Source organism: Diplotaxodon limnothrissa, linkage group LG18 (assembly GCF_057381915.1).
Source record: "Diplotaxodon limnothrissa isolate DT_005_m linkage group LG18, D_limnothrissa_male_GT1.1, whole genome shotgun sequence".
Classification (NCBI taxonomy): Eukaryota; Metazoa; Chordata; class Actinopteri; order Cichliformes; family Cichlidae; genus Diplotaxodon; species Diplotaxodon limnothrissa.
Genome location: NC_140613.1, coordinates 8,546,248 through 8,565,010, shown reverse-complemented (window position 1 = coordinate 8,565,010; position 18,763 = coordinate 8,546,248). Strand labels below are relative to the sequence as shown.

The 18,763-nt window shown below is 39.4% G+C and overlaps 1 protein-coding gene across 5 annotated transcripts in view; it reads right to left on the bottom strand.

Moving 5' to 3' along the window:
* Window positions 1-18,763, bottom strand: part of cadm3 (cell adhesion molecule 3) — a 121,160-nt gene that overhangs the window by 60,053 nt on the left and 42,344 nt on the right. For all 5 annotated transcript variants that reach the window (XM_085377752.1, XM_085377753.1, XM_085377754.1 and 2 more), the window contains one exon: window positions 17,439-17,588. In XM_085377752.1, coding sequence (XP_085233878.1) covers window positions 17,439-17,588 — 150 coding nt within the window. The remainder of the gene's footprint in view (window positions 1-17,438; window positions 17,589-18,763) is intronic.

The window sequence follows — 18,763 nt, the reverse complement described above, 5'->3', positions numbered from 1 at the left end:
AAGTCATGGGCAAATGTAGAAATGCATTAAGATCATTTCACATTTTAAGCTTGTGCTTAATATAACTGTCTAGCTAGTTAAACGCTAATTGGCGCATAACATAATTGAATTTCTCTCATAAAAATACAACTTATGGTGAAACAAAGTGGAAAAGTGCCTCAAGTGAAATGTAGAAGCAGCACATTCCCGTTTCTGTTTTTCTCTGCTTGACAGTATAGACAGTGAAAATTGTTGCTTTTGGACTGCAGTTTAAATAAAGCAATGAATAAAAAGATGTTTATGTGATTAAATCCGTGTCATGATAATTCAATGAAATCCCACAAGAACTGAACAAAAAGAAATAAATTAAAAGTCAATCTAAAAAAAAAAAAAGTGAATGGCAAGATGAGCTCAAAGGCAGAGCGTTCAATCACATTATGCAAGAGTGATGTTTGATTACGCTCTTGCCTGCTTTTAATGAGGGGATTTCTTCATGTGGGCACTTTCTTCTGTTTCGCTGGATCATTTCTGCAGTTTCAGTTCCAACACTGATTAATACAGCACTACATTCCCACTGGACTATGGAGGTCAATGGGTCAGCAGTGCAACAAGTTATAATGCTTAATGCCTTTTCCTTCGCAACTTCTTCCATAGCTTGGAACTGGATATCATATCACATTTTATTTTATTAGCAGTAATGTTAGGGTCCTTCTAACCTAAGACAAATAAGGAAGAAGAGTCTGTTCTTATATTATGACTGCTAGTTACAAAACCTAGGGGGAAATGCAAAATAAATTTGACTCCTTTATATTGCATTTCCTGTCTATTAAACTGTCTATCCTATTGCATTGGGGCAACTGAGACATAGACTTGTCACACCTGCTCCTGTTAGGTGTTTGCATCAGAAGTAAAACTGGAAGAAAAAATGAACCAAAACCACAAAACTGAGCCGACAAACCGGAGAAAGTCACCGCAGGAGAGAAGTCTGTATCAGGGGAAACAAGGAGGCAATATTATAATCAAACTCTCACTCTTGTATAATTTTATTGAAAGTTCTGCCTCTGAGCTCATTTTTATTCACTTTAAAATTATTTTTTTCTGAATTTGGGGGGATTTTGCTCATTTACTGCAACATTTATTTAATCCCAAGGATGTCACAGTGTACTGTGGGAAAACGATGCCAGGTCCCCCAGAGGTTAGGGTTTCACAATAAAGTATGAAAAATTATTATCAGGATGCTCACAGGTTTGTCTCTTTTCTGACAGAATACACAAGTCACTCAGCCTCATCTTGCCTTCCGGTGGTCTTGCTAACTATATTGTAGCAAGCTCACCCACAGCTGGGAGTTCAGACAACCAAACAACTATGTCAAGCACGCTAAAACAAAGTTTCACAACTATTTTTTTTTAAACTTAGTGACTCTATCTAAAGCTACTGTAAGAAATGACTAAGAGACCTTTCACAGATGTACTGAAATGATTCTACTTAAGGGTTGTTTTTGATAAAATAACAAACTGAAAGTTCTCATACAGAAGCAACTTTCTGTGAATATTTAACTCCCTCATGTCCATCATTTGGTCTCAGTATCTCTGCCCCCCTCCTTTCCCCTGGCTTGTCTCCTGACAGTTCAGCATTAATGTATGAACTGTGGAGCAGGGAAATTATTTTACTGCTATTGTTAAAGAATTATCATCATCACCATTGCATTAATAATATAATCTGTAGTTTATATTGCATTCAGAGGTTGAACAGTGTGTGTCTTTCAGAAAGACTAAGTTGCAGGCTGACAGGAAGTTGCAGAGAGTTTGCAGAAGTGAAAGCAGAAAGTTATTTTGAGCAGCAGGCTAAGACGATCATTGCTTTAACAATGTAACAGATAGCTTTAAGATGGCCTTAAGATGTTTATGCATACAAGTTATCAGATTAATCTTGTATTCCAGGTGCAGTTATAACTATTTTATACACAATGCATATCTGTGCTTATTTGAGTTGATGTTCAGGTTCATTAATGGTCTAAAGCTTCACTAGTGAGAGTGTCTAGATGATCCATGCTGAGGGAAAACTAGAACATAGAAGGGATTGCAATACATGCTTACAAAACACTTATATTAGGTTATTTTATATTAAGGTTTCATTAGAGGTTTTTGATTAGAACATTTATTTAGTAGAAGACATACACATAGTCTCAGTGAGCCTCTGGTCTGGTAAAAAGGTCAGAAGTGCGAGAGGTGACATAGAGGCTGAGTGAGGTCAACACACACACTTTTAGTTAGATTTATTTAGAGGAGAGGTTAGTCATGTCTGGTGCTAACTGCGAAAGTGTCTCGGTAAAAGAGGAACCGTTTCTTGTTGTCTCGGCATGAAAGAGGAACAAGACAAGAACTGAAAGGTAGACAGGAAGGGCCAGCCATGAAAATAGAAGATGATGTTCTGTGTTAAAAGTCGTTGTGGTTTTGATTTGACGTGTGTATATATCCTGTCTGTGACGCATGAAGGGGCGTCAGTAAATCAAACCCTGATGCTATAAAAATCTGTGTATGCTTTAATTAAGTTGAAGACCACTTGCTGTCTGCGTACAGAGTGTTCTTCCCACGCGTGTATTAAAATCATCGTTTGACTTCACCCGGCCGGATCAGTGTGGTTATTCTTCGATCACCTCTTGTATCCTTCCTCAATTTTTGAACCTTAACATTTTGGGGGCTTCGTCCGGTAATTGAGGAGGGAGAATTGAAGGTGTAGATGGAGAAATATTTTCCTATGGTCTGAGGTGGTCTGACGGGCAGACATGAGTGCCAGTGGTCGAAGTGAGTGGGCATAAGCCGGCTTATCCAAAGGTAAGGCACTACCTGTTGAATTATTTCCAAAGTGTGCCAAATTGGACATGATAAAATTTAAGTCTACTCACTGAAATTACTGGTGGATGTCTGTTTTGATTTTGATGAAAAATCTCATGAGTTGAAGCAGTTAGAGTTCTGCTTAGAAGAAATGAAAGCAGTTAGAGTCTGCCAGGAAAAGTTTAAATACTGGGTTGAAGTCCCAAAGAAATTGAGTTAGAGTCTCAAGTAGTTTGGTAGGGAATTTGGTCATTTTGTGGGTTAAAGTCCCGGTTGGTCATTAGGTCAGACCTTTGTTGGTCATTTTGTGGGTTAGAGTCCCCATTGTCCATCAGGGTAGATCTGCCTCAGTCATACACTTGTTTTGGGTGTTGATTGTTGTTTCAAAGTATTATAAATTATTTTAGAACGGAACCGTGGGGGTTCTAGGAAGCGCAGTGCTCAGAGGTAACGCTTGCCAATGCCAAGGACGCTTAGGCATTGTCCTCGAAGAGGGATAGTCAGTTGGTCACTGTGGAGCTTGGGGCACTCCAGAATAACTAGTGGTTGGACCACTTTACCGTTTGGAACGGTATCTGCGCTTTTTTGGGCAGCAAAGGTTGGACCTTGGGTGTTGGACACTCTTAAATTGTGTTAGGGATTTTAGAGATGAGGCCAGAAACTGTTGGACAGATACTGGTTAATTGATTACAAAAAAGTTGGACTTTTATCGGTTGGACCGTTATGTTAAATTTGTCAAAATTCGGTAGGTGTTAAAAGGCCTAAAATCTGTGCAGTTGTAAATATAAGACGTCTTTGTAACATAAAGAGTTTGGTGTGAGAGGAGGCTGTGTGTCGAGTCAGCAATGCACTGACTGCCTGCTGCTATTTTAGACGGTGTGTGTGTGAGTGTGAAAATGCAAATTAGTAAGCAGTGCACTGTTTAAAACCATAGCTGGTTTTACAAATACTGCTGCAAACATTGTTGAATGTGTGTTTAAGATGCCATTTATGTTTATTAGAGGACTATAAATAAAGTATTGAGTTGCCGTAGTGGATGTATAGTAATTGACTGAAGTTGGATGTAGATATATAAATATATTGAGTGCACTGTTTATACTGAAGATTAACATATTACTTCTCTCCAGCAGTAGTTGCTGGTGTGTTTTATTTTTTCAATTTCTTGTGTGTGCGGTGAGAATTAATAGAGGTTTCAATCGTTTTTTCTTTGTTTTTGTTACTTGCTCTTTTTGATTATGACAAGCATGTCTAAAATACTCTTAGGAAAGTGTGTTTTGAGTTATATTCCTCAACTCTGGTCACAGTTTAGGTGTGTGAATGCGGTGACTAGAAGGTTTTGAATGATGAATAAAGGTGTGAGAGGTATTTCTTTGGTGATGTAAAGTAGGATGTTTTAAAGTTTGAAAGTGTTTTTAATTTAAGAGATGCATGAGTGATGTTATAAGAGTTTGAGTTTCTTTTTCTTTCAGTTCAAAAACACATAAGTACATACACTTGGTACACCCGTTTACTCTTTGACTTTATTAAAACAGACGGTGTATTTGAGTTTGAATTTCAGTAATTGTATGTTGATATGGTAATTTAGTTTATGTTAGGTGAAGGAGATGTCCATCTCCGTGTCTGGTACTGAGTGAAAGTGAGCACGCTGAAGGTTGTGATGTGAATGCTGACAAATGCAAAGAGTTTAGTTTATTTAAAAGGCAGTGTGTGTGAGGGGATTATGAAATCATTGTGTGAATGATGCTACATTTTAGATCAAAAGTTAGTAGAATTACAGAGGGTTTGTAGATTGTAAATACAAAATAAGTTTGATTAGCCTGCAGAAACAGAAAAGCAGCTTGAGCTGCTCTGAGAAGCTGCGTGCTGTGTGTGTGTGACAGGAAGTTACATGCCCATAAAAGGAAGTGCCTGTGACGAGTGAGCACCCAGAGAGAGAAACAGATGAGCTAAACTCTAGGCAGATTAAGTATGGAGATTTTGAGAAAAGAAATGAAAAGGATATTAATTGTATGCTTTAGTGTGTCAACACAGATTACAGATAAATGAAGGTGGACTTCTCTCAACCTGGAATTTTGAGTACGGCGCCAAAACCAGTAGAGTAGCATAATTGGGAGAAAACAGGCCAGATTTTGGCTTAAAATCTTACAGCTTGACCTTACACTTGTCCCCATCCTGAGAGGAAGCTCAAAGGACAGTTAATCTCCTGATGAAGACCAACAGAACATCGTGGACTTGAGAAGAATTAATAGCAGGCAAAAGACAGTGCAACTGAAACCACACTGACGACACCAGCAGCAGCATGTAAGGAACCACGAGGTGGAAACATGTACTGTAAATTACAGGCTGGGCAGTTGAACAGTGGGATAATGAACGGTGGTAAAGCACTGGACACTGATTGTCAGATTTGCCATGCTTGGAGTAATCTTGAAAGAGACGAGTGAAAGGTGTTAGAGTTTGTATTGTTGATTGTTATTTATGCTTAGAAATATTTAACCATAGATGCTTAGAGGTGTATAATCAATTGTGTAGTGATAAGTTGTGTGATCTTTAACAGGCTACAGAGGCTTGGTGTGCATTCCACACTAGAATGCACACCTACATCCTGGGAGCACGGGAAGAGGTCGCATCTTGTTTTAATTGTTTTATGGTAGGATTAACGTAGCTACGTCTGTTCTAGTCTAAGTGCTTTTCTGTTTAGATGAACTGCTGGACTTCCTCACCGGGGGGGGTCTAGTCTACCCTCTTCCTGACCAAGGATGTTTGACCCTTTGATCAGCAACACACACACACACACACACACACACACACACACACACACACACACACACACACACAGGCAAGGTACTCTTTGTTTGTATGTAGACGTCGTATGTTAATGAACCTATGCATATTCATGTAACCTCAATAAAAGGACAGTGTATGGGAGGACGGACGAGAGCTACTGGGGTCAAGCGAAGGAACGGCGCTCTGTCCGGTTCTCTCCCGTGCACGAGTAACATGAAGAAGTTTGCCTACTTGTGTCTTGCTTGCAGTGTAATTATATTGTCTTCAACGTTCCAGCGGATGGGTTCAAGCTACAAACCTATCAAAAGGATCAACAGAAAAGAAGAAACTACGTGATGAAACATGCACGGTGGACTGAAGGCTGGTAAGAACAGTGCCACACGACTGTTTAAAGGCACTGAATGTGATATTTTGCCAGGCTGGGACTTAATCCAAAAGGACACTGAGAGAAGAGGTCAGGGACCAGTGAAAGGTGAAGCCGGACGAGTTCGACTGTGAGAATACAGGGTGTAATTGGGTTGAAATTGAAGCCTGAACTCATGATGGTTTAGAGATGTCCGCCGTCACAAACAAAGAGGTGAACAACAATAGAAAACACACATACACAAAGAGTTACATGTGAAATTATTTTTGGAAAGAATCAGAAGTGAGATAATTTTGAATTAAGAAATCAGTGAAAAGATGCATTAATTAAACCTGATTATAACATACAGAGGCAATGAAGAGAGCTGCTTACACTTATACACATAACTAAGTTGATATTTCTGACCAGAGAGAGGGAAACAGGTAGTTTAAGTACTTATGATAATAATGAAAATGTCTCAGTTGTGTTTCTTTAGGGGCGAAACAGACCTGGATCAATTCTCCACATGCAGCGATCGGAAGAAACCTGTAGGTTAACTTGACTGGACATGCTAAGGCAAGTTTCTGGTTGAATTGTTCACAGCGCCATGTCTCCACAAACCTGACAAGTGGGCCCTAACTTCTGGCTGAGGACAAGGAATGCTGTTATTTAAGGGGAAATCAAAATTTGGGTTAGTAAATTTGGGAAAGAAACTGACGGCTTAAGTGGAGAATTATGAAGGAGTCTGACACACTGCAAAAGCAACATATGCAAATTCACATACACAAACAGAAAATGCATTAACCTTATAAAGACAAGACAAGCTCATGATGATTGTTTGTATAGACACTGATTAAACCTGGCTTAGAACACAAACATACGCAATGAAGAACAGCTTGCTATTTTTGTATGAATGATACAATGGTGTGAATGTTTAATAAAATACATTTGAGTTTGTGATTGAGGAATAGAAGAAGCCATATGACAAAGGGAGTTATGAAAAAAAGGTGATTAAAGTAGTTTTAAAAGAGTGACTTAGGAGTGCTCTGGAACTGAGTGATCAAGTAGTGATCACTGTAGAAAGAAATAAAATAATTTAATGAGTTGGTAATGTTTAAACATATGTTCCTCTTGTTACGGCAACTTCTTGAGATATGACTAAGTATGCAAATCACTTGGAGTGAGTGGTGACGAAGGAGCTTCCTGTGTGTGTGTGTGTGTGTGACTGAGGCTTTCAGAAGAGGAAGCATAGCAGAGAAGAGAAGTGCAGATTGGGGTAGGAAATTTATAGTTTAGTGATATGTTGTTGTAAGGGGGGTTATGTTTTATGTTGAATCCAAGTATGTTGAAGTGCATAAAGGGGGTGATTTTCGTATGCAAATTGTGTGGTTTTAATGAGACTTTCTGTGTATTGAGGAGGTGAAATTATGTGGTGGCAAAACTTGTGTGTTTAAGGGTGTTGAGGTTGTTGGGGTGATGGGTTGATTTTGTCAGTTAGGTTTGGGTTGTTTTTGTTTTTAATAGAGGGGTTTTAGTAAATATGGACATGTCTGAGAGGGGCCCATTATTTTGTAACAGTGCACTTAAAGAAAACCGGTCAGGTGATTTTGTTTTGTGTTTTGTGAGCTAATAATCAGCTCTATTTTTTTCTCATTTTTGTTCTAAGCAGGCCTGCAACAGCGCTGACAAATTTTCGGGAAGAGCAAATGTAAGGGGGGCTTTCCAGATTACAACTGGCTGAGGAGAAAGCTACCTGTGGGGACTAATCAGGTCATAAGTCCCTGTAAAAAAGGATTGTAGCGAGTCAATCCAGTCCAAAAGCATAAAGAAATATTTTCCTATGGAAAATAAAAAATGACTGAGCTCATTTTGCTGAGGGTGGAGAATCTGATCTGAAGCTCCACTATTAGCAAATATATGGTGTGACTGAATGTGAATGTGTGTGACTGGATGAAGGTGGGGGAATGAATAAATGTGGACAAACAATTGGCTTATACCAGAGAAAATTTCTGTTTTGTTGACTGGGGTTAGATTATGGTATTATAGTATATTGTTGGGAGAATGCTCAATGTTAAAGGGAAACATTTCTGATATAATGCAGCAGACCCCATGCAGCAGACTGTGACAGCACTGAGCAGCTCCTTCAGTGGGAGACTGCGGCACCCACGGTGTGGGACGGAGAGATTTCGCAGGTCTTTCCTCCCCACTGCTGTCAGACTCCATAATAAAGACTTTAACTGATCAAGCACACACATCCATACATATGCAATAATACTAAGTGCAATAATCCTTTCTGTCATCGTTGTATTTTTACTCAGTTGTATATAGTATTTGTATTTGTATTCTATTTTTATCTTATTGTATATTTATTTTATTTTATTCTACTGTATATAGTATTTTATTTTATTCTATTCTGTACAGTTGTGTACTGTATTTATTCTTATTGTATTCTAATTTTTGCCTCATAACTTTTGCACTGTCCACTTCCTGCTGTGACAAAACAAATTTCCCACGTGTGGGACTAATAAAGGTTATCTTATCTTATCTTATCTTATAACTCAGTTACCATTAATTGAAGAAACACATGACTGATAATTGTTCTGTTTTAAGTTTATTTTTAGGACATAGATTGGATTATGAGTGGGGGAAAACTGAGCATTTTGAGTTTTATATAGTATTGTGACACATGAAATGTGTCAAAATAAAAGGGGGAATTTAGGGTTTAATAATTTAGGATCATTTTAGGACTTTTTTGGTTCTTATTATGCATGATTATGTTTGGGGGTTTTGGTCATTTGGATATGCTAAAACTGAAACTGTTATTTTTATGTTAAGGTTAAAGGATTAAAGAACTGAATCCTGTTTAGAAGATACAATGCCAGTGTGTCCAGAAACACACATGACAGTATTGATTCCGGGGAAAAAGGCCTCAAATTCATTTAGCTTTTAACTGAACTTAAAGAAGGACCAAAGAGGAAGGAAAGCATATATTTTGGTTAAGTCTGATAAACTAAAATTAGAAGGTATTGTTACATTAAAAGGAGCAAAATGAAATAAAAAGGCTATACCAAAAACGGGTTATAACATAGGAAATGTGAGGTTTTAAAATGAAGTTAGTGTTAACACACAGGAGTTGTTTCAAGGCAGCATTTAGCTATGATGAAATGTATGCAGGAGTAATTGCTTATATGCTTAAACTTAATTGATTAAAGTGGTTGTTTTCTTTTGGAGCTTTTAGTAGAATAGGCGCTTATAATGATTTTCTTGTTAAAAGGGTGACTTAAGATTAGAGTGAAGGAACTTGACAGGATGTTGATGATCAGATAAGGGAAAATAGAGCAAGCAACCGGACGTGAAAGCAGCGCTTAAAGAGTTTCAAAGCGATGAGTAACGTTGAAGAATATATATAAATACAAGTCAATAAGTTAAGAAGATAATTAGGATCAGGCTTTTGATTGAAGAGTCCCAAATAGGATAAGTTAGGGAGGTGCAGGAAAAGGTGCAGGAAAAGGTGTTTTGTTTCCTTTGCAGAAGATCTCGACGACCACAGGGAGGTCCGAGGCCACAAGAGAGGGACCGAGAAAACCTAAGCTTACGCATGGAGTGTTCTCGAATGGGAGCTGGTTGAGCCAGAGGACGGCTAGAGAGGGTCTGAGCGAGGACACAATGTATTGCGACCTCTGGTGTGCCAGAGGTCGAGAGAGGGAATGTGGAGCAGGGAAATTATTTTACTGCTATTGTTAAAGAATTATCATCATCACCATTGCATTAATAATATAATCTGTAGTTTATATTGCATTCAGAGGTTGAACAGTGTGTGTCTTTCAGAAAGACTAAGTTGCAGGCTGACAGGAAGTTGCAGAGAGTTTGCAGAAGTGAAAGCAGAAAGTTATTTTGAGCAGCAGGCTAAGACGATCATTGCTTTAACAATGTAACAGATAGCTTTAAGATGGCCTTAAGATGTTTATGCATACAAGTTATCAGATTAATCTTGTATTCCAGGTGCAGTTATAACTATTTTATACACAATGCATATCTGTGCTTATTTGAGTTGATGTTCAGGTTCATTAATGGTCTAAAGCTTCACTAGTGAGAGTGTCTAGATGATCCATGCTGAGGGAAAACTAGAACATAGAAGGGATTGCAATACATGCTTACAAAACACTTATATTAGGTTATTTTATATTAAGGTTTCATTAGAGGTTTTTGATTAGAACATTTATTTAGTAGAAGACATACACATAGTCTCAGTGAGCCTCTGGTCTGGTAAAAAGGTCAGAAGTGCGAGAGGTGACATAGAGGCTGAGTGAGGTCAACACACACACTTTTAGTTAGATTTATTTAGAGGAGAGGTTAGTCATGTCTGGTGCTAACTGCGAAAGTGTCTCGGTAAAAGAGGAACCGTTTCTTGTTGTCTCGGCATGAAAGAGGAACAAGACAAGAACTGAAAGGTAGACAGGAAGGGCCAGCCATGAAAATAGAAGATGATGTTCTGTGTTAAAAGTCGTTGTGGTTTTGATTTGACGTGTGTATATATCCTGTCTGTGACGCATGAAGGGGCGTCAGTAAATCAAACCCTGATGCTATAAAAATCTGTGTATGCTTTAATTAAGTTGAAGACCACTTGCTGTCTGCGTACAGAGTGTTCTTCCCACGCGTGTATTAAAATCATCGTTTGACTTCACCCGGCCGGATCAGTGTGGTTATTCTTCGATCACCTCTTGTATCCTTCCTCAATTTTTGAACCTTAACAGAACCCATCTGTTTTCATGCCTTCCTAGCTGGCTAATCTCTTCTATTAGCAGCAAAAGGTCTTTTTTTCACTCATCCATCCATCCATTCACTTGCACATGTTCCCTCCAGGGTGTATGTGAGTCCTTAAAAGGGTCTTAAAATAAATGATCTCAAATTAAAGCCTTAAATGTATCAAAATATCCTGTGTTGGCTACAGTTATCAGATCATTTATTTATGCCATGCAGTGACAGGCTCCTTTGCACTAAATGTGCACGCTTGTATCTGCTTTAATAAACACAACTGGGCTTTATGTCCCTCAACAATTAATTTCCTGTTTTGCTTCATCTTTATCTGGTCTGTTATAGCTGCAGAACTCTCATTAGCTCTGCTCCACTGGAACCAGACTGGTTTCCTCAGTTTTGTTCTTTTACTCTATTTTTTAACGTGTTCTCTTTCAATTCACTTCCATGAAGCTTTAAAAAGGATTTGTATTTCTTTTTTTTTTTAAATGTGCCCCTTTTCTCTGTTCCCTTCTCTGTGTCACTGCCTCTCTGTATCACCTCTCATCTGTGAAAGCAGGATCAAATTTAACTGATATCAATGGTTTTGGCTAAGTGATTAATGATAAAAGTCAGCTTGAGCTTTCAATCTACCATGGAGAATTGGATTGAATTGATGTGACCCTGTGATAATGCCAACAACGTCAACATTTCATATATCACAGCATGGGCTTAGATGTTTCATTTTTCATATTACTTGTGAATAAAAATGTATTTATAAATTGAATTCCAGGTCTCTTTCCAAGTTACTTTCCCTGTATCATTTTTATAAACCCAATTCTGCTCTCTCTATAGTGTCACATCTACCACTCTGCCCTCATACCCTCCGTTCATTTTTGCATCACATCTCTCTTTATCTCCTCCCCTCCTATTCTTCTCCTTGCTTTAATGATGGTGAAACTGTCATGTATGCATCAACGGCAAGGTTTTCATTTTAATAGGGATACCTGTTTAAAGAAAAACAAGCATCTGTCATTCCATCTTTGATTATTCCCTTTTCTCCTTTGCCATCTCAGATTTTGTCACAGAACAGTTTCGTCAGTTCCACAGTCTGCTGTGTGGTGGCTATCTCTGTAAGGAGTTGTCACTCATCATTTGCTTCGTCCTTTCTTGTGCGTCTTCTTTTATCGCTCACCATGCTCTTCGCTCATCCCTCACTCCCTCCCGCTACAAAGCCTGCTGCATGCTGTGCTATGTTGAAACATGATGGTGAGAAGTTCTGATTCCTCTCATTCCCCGTTCTCGTCTCCTTTTCTTTTCTCCCCCTCTGATTTTTTTTTCAATCGTATCTCTAATTTTTTCCGCTTTTTTATTCCTGTTCTGATATGCCCTTCTTTTTTCTCCTCACTCTCATCCATCTATGTCTTGCTGTCTCAGTTCTGAAGTGCACTGCCTGCGCTTTACTGTCTGGGCCAACCGCAGAGATGACTTGCTGCCTCATTTCTATCTATCATGTCCAAACTGGACAACTGAGGAATTTTAAGTCACTCTTTTCCCGCTCTCATACTGCACTTTTTTAGAGCCAAGCATCCTTTCATTTAACCTTTTTAATCTGACTTTGACTTTTTTCTTTCTTGGCTCGACAATTACAGTGAACTACCAAGACAATTTGGGGTGGGAATGGTAATGTGTGGAGGGCGTTAACTGAAAGAGGAAGAACATTTTCACAAATTACTGTTATAACTAAACACTGAAAGCTTTTGACACTTTTTTTGAAATATATATGGTGCTGTACAAAAGTGTTGAGCAAGGCTTTCTTGTCATTTTGGAGGAATGGGACTAGGAATGAGTATAATCAGAGGGCAGCTCAGGTTAGTGGCTGTCAAGGAGTCGTTGATAAGGAAGAGAAGCAGGGAGAAAATGCTGCGGTATGCTCAGTTACACAAAAACTGGCCTGAAAATGATTTCTATTATTCTATTATTCAGTGATGAATCCCAATTTGAAATTTCTGGTTTGAATCATACTATGGAAGAGGGCAGATGCTCATTGTTTTTATTTTCCACTATACTACATCACTGTTTCACTTAAATCTCATAAGCTTTGTTTCCAGCTGTTTCCAGTAAAAGCTTTACTGCTACCTGCTTAAAACTAATGACAGAAAACGGCAGGTGATACCACATAAAACAGTGCAAGCATTTATCCTAAGCATACTAAAATGGCGTTATAAGAAATTCAAATGACTAGACATGGGAGGTGAAATCATACATTTCAACAACTACCGAAAAAAAAAAAGTCTCCTCTCATTTGAATTCTTGCAATCCGTCCTTCGAGGCCATTTCCTTGTGCATCTTGGACATGCTTTTCTGCTTTTCAATGCTTCCATCACAGTAATAGCATCTGCTTAAAGTCAAAATGCTCTCTCATCTTCTTTCTCTTTCCTCTTAGACAACCGTTGTCTTCTATTTACTATCCAGTCTCCCTTCAGCCTCGTCATTATCGTCATTATCTGTAATCTTACTCTGTCAATACCTCCGTAGCTTTATCTTTTTATATCATTACTGTAAAAAAGACAAGAACCTGACGTTACCTTCCTTCTTCCCCCCATCTGCTTCACTTTAAAGAAAAGACATGGTCGAAGATTTCTCAACTCCCGTCACACCTTCCACCCCTCCAGCACCACCATTCACCCAGATCTGGTTCTTAACTCAGCTTTTTAACCCACTACAATGGGTTGCTTCTCCCCTTCCACCACCACCTCCTTCTCCAATACTCGTCTCAATTCCCTACCAAGTAGGGGTTCGATCTGTAAGTGTTGTATCACTGCAGAGAAGAGCCTCAATCTTCAATCTCTACACTGTGGTTGAAGCTCCGTCTGGAGTAAAGACTCGCTGCGCTCTCAATTTGCCCTTCCCCACCTCTGTTCCCCATTCTCTCGCGCCTCTCTCTGTTTTCCAAATTGTTTGTTTCAAAAAGTCTGGCCCTTTGCAGTGAAAACTTCTCAGCCTGTAGCCATCTATACTCTCGCAATTCTCAACTCCATCTCTCAATTACTTGACTTCCACTGTTAAGCGTGTATTACTGCATATGGGAGGCTTTCTAGCACTCTCGTCTGGCTCGTTCCCCAACTATCCTATCACTCCTTCCATCTGTACCACTCTCTCCTTTTTTCACTCCCAAGTGCCAAGCCTGCTCTGTGATGCTGGACTACAGAAAATGGACAAACTACAAGAAAGTTTCAGAGATTTTTTTTTTAATGTATTTGTCTTTAACCACCACTTTGGCAGTATTTTTTGTCATAATGTCAAATAAAGAAAAAGCAATTTTTTTTCTCACAATCATAGCCTATTAATGTCACTCCAACTAGCTGCTGGGCATGCTCCTTTTCACTCCTCATGATGTTTTGAGCCATGGGTTTGAGCACAGTCAACAGGCATGATTAGAGCCAAAAATCCATATTTAATGTCAGTCCTTATTTACAGTGTCATTTTTTTAACCCCACCAGCAGCACCTCTTTTTTTTTCCCTTTTCAAATGTGAGGTCTGTTGTGTGATATTTTTTTTTTTGACCACTGTATCATTGAGTGGGAAGTCTCTCTTTTCAAAATGTCAATAAAAGCCAGCCTGGCACAAAAGCTAGTTCGCCCATCAAGTTGCACAAAATGGGTTATTAAAAAACTGTGACAGATTTTCTTAAAAACAGTTTGAATTTTTCGCTAAGATGCACTTTAGCCCCCCAGAAGTTTGTTTATGTCGTCAGTTTTCATTTGTTGCACTAACTGAGCGCTTTTGGCACTGTGCAATATTAGAAAAATATGTTGCTTGCCATCTCGGTCTCCTAATGTCGTTGAGGCTTTTCTCGAACAAAGCACTTGACCCTGTTTATATGAAGTAATTATGGTGCCTCATTCAACAACATTGCAGCAGGAGACATCTTTATTGCACACCCATCCTCCAAAAATTCCATTCAAACAGAATTAATATTCTTCAGAAAATATATTGGAAGCATATACCTTTAAAAAAATCTAAATAGACTCTATTTACATCTAGTTATGATACTTCATGCATCCTTGATACATGAGATAGTGTGCAATATGCAAATGCATCCAAGACATATTCAAGAGGGAGTGAAATCCTATTGTTTAATTCACTTTTAGGGGTCATTTTAGTGAAGCAAGCTGCTGAAAAATCATAAGTGCAGCCATCTGTCCAAGGCATATCCATAATTTTTACGCCTTCCAATTGTTACTATAGCTGGGGTGTTTTTTTTTCAACATGCTAGGTTGTGACTTTGCCTGCAGTTGTCTTTTCTCAAATGTACAGCAGCCAGTCAGTTTCACAGCCATCCTCACTCTCTCTCCATCCGTTTGCTTTAGGTGAGGGAGCTGCCTGAGTAGAGCGAGCCGGAGGCAGGACACATGACGCCCACTCATTTGCTGTGAATTCACCAGAGAATTAACTGTGCTATTCTCACATGAGCACAATCAGACATCACATTGTACTACAGAGTGGGAAGGTTAAAGACCGTTTAATGTCTGTTCTCACGTACATCTCTGATGGGTAATACAGAGAAAAGTGCAGAACTGAACTTCTTGACATCACTCTGTGTTAGAAAGCATCATTAAAGTAGCCTTTACATGGGTTCCCTTGCAATAACACACATCACAGCTAAAGTGAAAATAGCCATTGTTTTTCCAAGTTTTTTGATCCTTTAACAGTTCAGGGGCTTAATGATCTGTGTGTGCGTGTGCGTGAGACAACTTGTGTATGTGTGTCTTCGTCTTTAAGCATTTACTTTGCTTGAGGGACAGAATGAGTAGCGCGAGGAAAAGCTGGAGCCACGATGACTACTCAAGCTCAAAACTAGTAATCTAAGCCTTGGAGCAACGTGGCGGATGACACTACTTCACCATTTATATCCTTATAGTTCACAAATACAATTCATTTGTGACACTAGCAGTTTGTGAGCAGTTGTTAGCTGTTAATTCTGTTTGCTTGTCTGCTATAGCGACAATCAGAAAGTGCACAAATTCTTCTTTTTTCCTTTTCTCAATTACACCTACTTGTGACACAAACAGGGGTGCACTGAGCTTTTAAACCCCATCCATTCATTTTCTTATCTCCTTATCCAGGTTTGGATAAGAAGCTAAGGATCCTCCTGTGGGGAGCTGGAGCCTATCCCAGCTGTCATTGGGTTAAAGGCAGGGTACAGCCAGGACATGAGCTTTAAAATGCTTCACCAAACTGTGACTTTTGTTTTAGGGTTGTGGTCTCACACTAAAACAAAATTTATGTCACAGCTGTGTAAGCCCTGTGCATTCCATCAGTCCCCATAACAAATCATCAAATAGGAATGGACTGGGGTGAGAAGTGGCCTCAAATAGTGTCCTGGATGTCTTACAGGAGTGGTTAATACAAGAAAGAAGAAAAAGAATACATACATATATATATTTAGTTTTATCTAAGGTGTTTTTTCATCTGACCCAGAAGTCTGACTCGATCTCAGTTTTACAGCCTTCTTTCTAACAATGATATTAAAAAATGGAAAACTGATACAGGATGTTGAAAGTTCACGTTTTTTTGTTTTGTTTTGTTTTTTTCAGATTGTACCTAGGAAGGGAACATTTTATGTGTTTTTGTTTTTTATATGTTATTATGCAATGGGTCTTTACTGGGCCAACATAGATATATATATGTGTGGCTGATGTACTAACATCAATTTGACACCCATGATCCCCATATAGTGTCCACTGGGGTAAGTCCAGGTGTCCAACATATGTTATTATCACAATATATTATTGCCAACCCCGTATCACAGAAAAATGTGTAATAGACATGCCGGTCCACCGTGTCCATTCCACACTTTGCTTCTTCTAAGTGTGAAATGGACACGCATGTAGAAGTTGCAGTAAGCTGGAGTACCAGCAGAGGGAGATGTTTTATTTTAAGCCAACAAGAATACGAGCGTTTAAACAGACATTTTTAGCACATTTACATGTATATACATATTAACCACCTAGCTTCATGATTTCTGGTGATTAAGGACCCTGAAACCTACTTCATACCTTCCTTGGTCACTAGCGACTTTTTGGCTTTAAATATATTATCTCCCCTTGCTGTTACGGCAACTTCTGCATGCCAAACGGCGTGTCTATTGCACGCTTTGCCATGATTTCAGGTTTGAATTGCACAAAAAGCTATGGATAAACTAATAGGTTGTTTAGTACTTTTTACATACTAATTTTCTCTAAATAACCATCAGTGCAAAAAATCTGCTGCCTTATGGGAGGGGAAAAAAACCGCTTCTTTTGGCTTCGACAGCTGGACAGGGGATGTTAACAGCCCTCAGCCTGAAAGTCATCTGTCAGGAAAAGCTGGCTAAAGCTAACACGGTGCAAGCTAAAGAGGCACTTAGAAACTAAACATCCTTCTGAGAGAACCTTGGCTTTTTTAAAAAGAGCACTGGATAGAAACCAGAGGCAGCAAGACTTTTATATGAAAGTATCTGAAATTCAGGTGTCAGGCTGAGACCAGATGCTGCAAGTGAGGTGACAAAAATCAAACCAAATAAGAACTGGTGACTATTTTGTGTCACATTTTGAGGATTAAGGTGCGCACTGAAATGTTGGTCTGCCCTTTGGTGTGACTTGAGCACAAGTGGTTTGAAAAGCACTGATCCAAAGCACATTTGGCAAAGTAAATTAGCAGAATTTGTACATATTCTGTAATTAGCTCCTAATGATACTCCATCCCTGACTTCCTCTCACCTCTCTTCTCTCCAAAGTACAGGGTCTGCTGTGCAGTGTTGGACCACTGCAGTGAGGAATTGTCGCTCTCTGCCACCCGACAGGTCAATGTCACCGTACCCCCCACGGGCACCGTCTCATCGGAGGTCATTGGCTGCAAGGGGTCGTCTTCTAGGTAACAGGAGAGAGGGAAGAAAAAAATCACGAGACTGAGTGATATAAATGCATCATAAGTCAGTGAGATGCAGTGCTCATATGAAAACACAGGCAAAAATAGTAGCACACACAAACACACAAATCAGATAAACCCACAAAGTGCATTACCCGCCTCGATCTCACTCTTTCTCTCTATCTCCCCCCGCCCATCTCTTTCTCTGCTTGTCAGATTATCTATATATCTCTATCTGTCTTTCTGAAAGCTCAGACACAATACGCACACACACCGACACACAGACAAGCTGTCAGAGGGACAAAAAAGTAGACAAATGGCTATCTACTTGTATGTCTGCGAGGCCAGTGTAAGAGCAATGAGTCAGTTGCAGCCCTGGCATCCAGGGACCATGCGACCTGAGGGACCAGCAAAGATGAAGCGACTACAGCAGACAGTGGCTCTCGACGGGTCAAAGCAACAACAAGAGCGCTGTCTCATACCTCTAATGGCATTCTAACTCTCCTTTGTCAATATCTGTGTCAGTTTTTAACTCCATGCATATGCATCGGCTGGTCCAGAGGAAGCTCAAACAGGACAGGCATTATGGAAATGAGCAGGTCAGAGGAAAAGGAGAATGAGAATATAAATGACCCGACATAATGAAGGGATTCTAAAGGCTGTAGCTGAAACTGGAACACCGCAAAAATCACTGAAGAGTGAACTGTCTGGGTGTATAACAGTATTCAAATTGGCTCAAATTATGGTATTTAACAGCGCTCCCTTGATAACGGGTGATGAGGCAAGCTAATTCTCCTCTGCATTCAATGAGGGTGACAAATTGTGAATCAGAACCAGAGATCTATACTAAAACATGGAGTCCCTCGTTACGGTAAGTAAAGCCTAACATGGTAGCTGCGGTTTCGTTTGTTTGCCACGTGAAGTTCCACATATCTCGGCCTCGTGTGCACCCTTCGCGCCCTCTCCTCTCCTACTATCTTCCAAATATGCCGGTGCTCACTCATTCAAATCTCAACCAAAAGGAAAATATGACATAATTGACAACAAGACCAAGCCAACGTGGGGGAACATCTTATAAGAAAATATGCCTCAAAGCGGTCTCCTCACCCCTGAAAATACGGCGCATATAAATAGTTTAATTGGAACCAAATTGTCAAGCGGGAGACAGGTTTATATT